At 37.1% G+C, this 5,852-nt stretch overlaps 1 protein-coding gene across 1 annotated transcript; it reads left to right on the forward strand.

Annotated features, from left to right (window-relative positions):
- The first annotated feature begins 3,327 nt into the window (after positions 1–3,327).
- On the forward strand, positions 3,328–5,852 carry LOC135204561 (uncharacterized). Its single transcript, XM_064234718.1, has 3 exons — positions 3,328–4,403; positions 4,774–4,992; positions 5,845–5,852. Exons 1-3 carry the CDS (start codon positions 3,383–3,385, stop codon positions 5,850–5,852), a joined length of 1,248 nt encoding a protein of 415 aa, XP_064090788.1. The 5' UTR covers positions 3,328–3,382.

Genomic DNA, 5,852 nt, shown 5'->3' on the forward strand with positions numbered 1-5,852 from the left:
CGTATATATGCATATATGTGTGTATATATATACATATATATATATATATATATATATATATATATATATATATATCTATATATATATATATGTGTGTGTGTGTGTGTTTGTGTGTGTGTGTGTGTGTGTGTGTGTGTATACAAAGTCATGCGTGCAAAAATGTATTAACCGTATAATCCAAGTTGTCATTCAAGCCTTACTACGAATATAAATAATTGTCTGGAAAGAACAGGATAAATTTTGACCTCTTACGTCATTCCAGCGCATTCCAACATTGCGAATTCCAGGTGGTGTTGACGAATCGGGTGAGACTACTTTCCATACATATGAAGGCACTTGAAAGACAACTACCCCAAGGGATGGGGCGGGGGGAGGGGCCAGTTGCTATCTATTCCTAGAAGACCTGTGCTTAACTCTTTTGGAAATCTGTTTGTCAGTAAGCGTACACTTTTAACTCTTGAAATGGGATCTAGGCTCAAGTCATCTTACTCTGTTTTGAAAATGGGACCTGTTCCCAGATGGGCCTGCGCTTAATGCTTTGATTTGGATTTGGATTCCCAAATAGGCTGACACTTTCCATTTTTTCAAATTGGGATCTCTTGCCAAAATAGGTTCCTTCTTCAGTTGTTGGACAACTGGATTTTTTTAGTGCAGAACAGTCTTTTAGCCATATTTGGTGTTCAATGACATCCGTTTTTCCCAGAGATCCCTCGGTAGTGGAGAAAACATCACATGATATTTAGTTAAAAAATCAAAAAATTTCTGCTGAATCACCTCTTCTTGAATGTCTTTATTGATTTTACTTTTGATAGATTGTAAGATGGATTCGTCCACAACAGGTTGAGCGTGATTAATTTCAGCGATAGTGAGAATGCAATACTTATAAACTTCCACATCCACAATGTGTTGATTTTTGTGGATCACTAGATTGGTATTCAAAAGGTTACAGACTTCAATGTTAACTTGTTGCTGTGAATCAACAATGTATATTGCTTGTGTTATGGACAGTCCGTTAATTTTCAGAGTGTCGGAAAGGATTAACATTTCAGATCCCGGCAAAGTCTTCTTTACACTCACTAATATATTCGAAGGTACGTTCGGCTCGAGAGTTTGCGTGCATGCTGCTATTACGGGTGCGCGAGAATTCTGTTGGGTTGCTTGAACAATGTCATGATTCATGAGACAAGTGATTTGGTTCCTCATGTACGTTACGTTTGATTGTTTGTCTCTTTTTTGTCCAAAACTGATTTTAAGGTGTTAGAAGACTTATAGAATTTTCCTTTGATATACACACCGTGTTTGGCAGGGGCTAAGGTAATGTTTTGAATGCCCATAGACAGGTATCCTATAATTATAGCTGGATACATATCAATGTTTTGTACAACTATAAAGGTATCGGTAAGCGTGCGCTTGCCCACCTTGTACTGAATTTGAGTTACTCCTACTACACTTAATTCATTATTTCCAATACCCGAAAGTCGTACTCTGGACTCTTCAATAGGAAAGTTTGAAAACAACATGTGATGAGTCCGCAAATCCATGATATTACGTGGACTACCAGAATCGAAAAACATGTGGAAGGGTCGGCTAAATTCACGGCATGCAATGTAGGACGTAATCCATCTTTGCCGATAATAGCGTGTATACGGTGAAAGTCTACGGGAACCTGCACAGAGGGGGCCAAAGTCTGAAAACTTAATCTAACCTAACCAGTCATAACCTACCCTGAACGTAACCAAACCAAACTAAACTTACCTAGGCTAACCTAACCTAAGGGAAATGTCTATTTCCTTCCCTTTCTCCAGTCTCCTCCTCCTCCAATTGATCTCATCATGAGGAGGAGTCAAGTTGAAGCTGATGTTACTGCTGCTTCTCTTGTTATCATTATTACTGATGTTTCTCTCATTCTATTTCCTCTTCTTAACTGCTCTTGTTGTCTTCTTCTCCTCAGGTTGGCTCTTCTTGAAGTCTTCTGCAAAATGGCTTTCCTAGCACACCTGTATTTCTTCAAATGACTTCAAACCTTCAAAATGACCTTGTTTGTGAGGAGGTACGGAAGAAGGTGGTTCACCTCATATACACCTTCCACTTTCTCCACGGGCAACACAGGAGCATCCTAGAGATTCTCACCGACAACCAAGTTCCACTTCAAGGGAGGAGATGTCCTTTCAATGTCCAGGAAATAACAAATCTTACAGATAAGCTTCCAGAAGATCTGGACATCACATTGATGAACAAAGTCTGCCAGGCTCTTTGGCAAAAGGGGGTGAATGACCCTGGTGATGAATTAAAAGGGTTATTAAAAAAGATCAAAGATGAGAGGAACTTTGTTAGCCATGAAGAGCCTCATATGTCAGAACTAGAATTGGAAAGTAAACTCAGAGACTTTCAAGCAACGCTCGAGGAAACTCTTGAGAAAATCAAGTCTCTCTTTCCATCTCACGGTTCTGACACTGACCAGCTTAAAGCAGAGATCCAAGATGCTCTTCCAAAGCTCCTAGAAAAGGTCCGTGAGAAATATGATCCCTCAAACCCCCAGGATGTACAAACAAGGCTAAAGATGAAATAGGAGAGTTTAGGAGTGAGTTCTATGACTTGATACAAGAATCATCTGAAGCAGAACTCCTGTCTCTTAATGAACGCCTCTGTCAGATTTTGCCCTACGACTGGCTGGCTCAGTATGGTACTACAGATCCAGGGCAGATTATGGTATCTTTACAAGTTGAAGATGATCAGGAGTTAAATAAAGGTCTCCATGGCAATAAAAGCATCATTGTAAATCAAAAAGAAATCTTCAACATCAAAAGGACGAATCAAAAGAACGAATGGGAAAAGACCCTGAAGTTGTGATTATATCATGCGATGCAGGTTCTGGAAAGACCACAATTCTTTGTTCCTATGCAGAGGAATGGTGCAAGAAGACGATGGATGTGCCAGAACTCTCTTCCTTCCCATTTCTGCTCTGTATGCAGTTCAGGAATCATGACCACGACAACTTTGATGACTACCTTAAAAACTTGGTCACAAAAACTGTTGCTCTATTTCCCTTTGACCTTGTCAGATCAGTTGTCCTGGATTCAAAGTGCTTGGTCTTATGTGACGGCTATGATGAGGCCAATGAAAAATCTAAGAATCTATTTGAAGATATGTTAGCCCTTAATTCAAATAAGATGAAGTTTGTTGTCACAACACGTCCAGGGAACACCGAGGGACTAACAAAAATTGTGAACAAAGGAAAACGTTCCAGAATCAACCTCAAGGTTGCAGGTCTTCAGGAAGAAGATATGAAATTGCTCACAGAAAGCTCATTGGTCACCTGATAAAGGATGATGTCACCCAACAGGAGCAAACAAAAAAGGAGCTGCTTCAGAAAATAGAGGAAATGAACACTGACACTAGAACCATCCTGCAAACCCCACTGTATTTCAACCTGTTCGTTCTCCTTTACATTGAGTGTCCAGATCTAAGGGATGAAATGAGCACCAGGACATCAGTCTACTTACAGCTGAAAAGGCACAAGATCAAGAGAATCTCTGACAAGACAGGAATTTCTGAAGAACTGCTGGAGAAATTTGATGTACTGTACAGAAAATGGTCCCTGAAACATTACACGGAAGACAAATATGAATTCTCCGAGGCAGATGTAAGAAGCTTTGAAGAGGAGATTAAGCAAGCGTTACCTGAAAAAGTATTTCAGAACTTTGATCCCATCATGTCGTCCTATTTCTCCATAAAGAAAACAAAGAAGCACCTGGACATTGTAAGGGTCTACTGCCACAGACACAGAAGTGAGCAGGAGTTTGCAGCTGCAGGCAGTATCTGTGATGACATCGTCGCATCAAGTGGAAGGACGCAAGGAGAGAACATTGTCCTAGACATCATCACATCAAGTGGAAGGACACAAGGAGGTGGAAGTGATCCAAGACAGTTATTTATGAGATTCAGAGGTGTGATTTCCTTCATACCAGGAATACTTTGTGGTACTGAGAGAGATGTGTTGCATGATACAATAGAGGAGATTCATGAACTCTATGTATCAGACTCACTCTCTTTTGGTATACATGATGGTCTTTTGGACCCATGTATTGAAACCAGATTGGACGATAAGGTTTTGGAATCACTTGTGTCACAGATGAGAAAAACATTGCTGAAGGACCGAGTAAGATTTGAAGAGCCCAAGAGTCTTTATGTCCTACCGTCCTTGCTGCCTAAATTGAGGCCCAAAGAGATTATATTGAAATTTGTTATTTCAAATGTAACAATACATGTGTCACAACTCAGTGAAACTCTGAAGTCTGCTATCCATAATAGCATTTATACTGAGGTTCAGCTTTCGATGCGTCTAAGTGTTTGCGCACAACTTCCAGGACAGGAGGAGGTTTTGAATCCAGTGGATTATTTAAGTAAGTAAGAACTTCAACCTTTAGTACAACGGCATTTGTGCATTTTCTCTCTCTCACTATATATATATATATATATATATATATATATATATATATATATATATATATATATATATAATGGTGTGTGTGTGTGTGTGTGTGTGTGTGTGTGTGTGTGTGTGTGTAAATGCATAGAGTTATATAACAATCAAAACAATAACAGTTTTGTTATGCTTCTTTTTTCATAAATGATATTATTGCTTTCTTTGGTTTTAGATATAATAATCAATATAATAATAATAATAATAATAATAATCAATAATAATAATAATAATAATAATAATAATATAATAATATCTCAAAAATTCCTCTCATTTGTTTCATCCATCAGAAATGGACATTTGGGATGATGGCTACGAAGACTTAGAGAGGTTGAGGAGGCCCTTTTCTCTCACGACTCCACCAAAGGAACTGAAATTAAAATACTTCATGTTTTATGCTCCTGAGAATCGTAGTCATGTTTCCCAAGTCATAAACAGGACGTTTCCAACAATCAGGGAAGAAGGAGGAAGAGGAAGCACCACTGATTTAGTGATTCACTTATATAAAGGTGAGTAGTAGTAGTAGTAGTAGTAGTAGTAGTAGTAGTAGTGGTATCAGTAACATCAAAATTCAACCCTCGAAAGAAATTGCTCTTATTCCTTTTCCTTCTTCTTCTTCCTCCACCTCCATCTCCTCCTCTTTCCATTAAGAGCAGAATAAAAACAAAAACAAAAAGAAGAAGGAAGGAAGAGAACAAGAAGAAGCAAGAGAAGAGGAAAAGGAAGACTTAAAAAATTGTTTCACTCCTCTCTCTCTCTCTCTCTCTCTCTCTCTCTCTCTCTCTCTCTCTCTCTTGGTAAATATAATAATAATAATGATAATAATAATAATAATAGTATTAAAATTAACTACATTTTAAGCTATTTCTCTTTTAACCTCCTCCTGATTATTATTCCTCTCAATTTTTCCTCTTCTTCTTCTTCTTCTTCAGTGATTCGTGTTAGTCACTATTTATATATACTAGATTCATAAAATATATGTATATATATATATATATATATATATATATATATATATATATATATATATATATATATATATAGAGAGAGAGAGAGAGAGAGAGAGAGAGAGAGAGAGAGATGAGAGAGAGAGAGAGAGAGAGAGAGTAATATAATAATAATAATAATTCTTTATTTCCAATATTTACATTGGGTATTCATAAAACATAAAGCCACAATTAGTAAATCATCTTACAAATAGTTAAAATATTTGTTATTTTAGACATACAAAAGTTGTTTTAAGAATCAACAAATCGGCTAAAACTTTGCAATTAAAATAATTCATCAGTAATCAAAAGAATATCATAAAATTAGAAAGCATTTACTTAAAAATATAGTGAGTAAAAAAATTACTCTTCCAGAAGATTGA

The sequence above is a fragment of the Macrobrachium nipponense genome, chromosome 47, assembly GCF_015104395.2.
Source record: "Macrobrachium nipponense isolate FS-2020 chromosome 47, ASM1510439v2, whole genome shotgun sequence".
Classification (NCBI taxonomy): Eukaryota; Metazoa; Arthropoda; class Malacostraca; order Decapoda; family Palaemonidae; genus Macrobrachium; species Macrobrachium nipponense.

What these genes read in the sequence shown, in the direction of transcription:
- LOC135204561 (XM_064234718.1), top strand. Translation starts at nt 3,383, where the DNA reads ATGAACACTGACACTAGAACCATCCTGCAAACCCCACTGTATTTCAAC. An exon ending in GAATCCAGTGGATTATTTAA is followed by an intron (nt 4,404 to 4,773) that starts GTAAGTAAGAAC and finishes TTCATCCATCAG; the next exon opens with AAATGGACATTTGGGATGAT.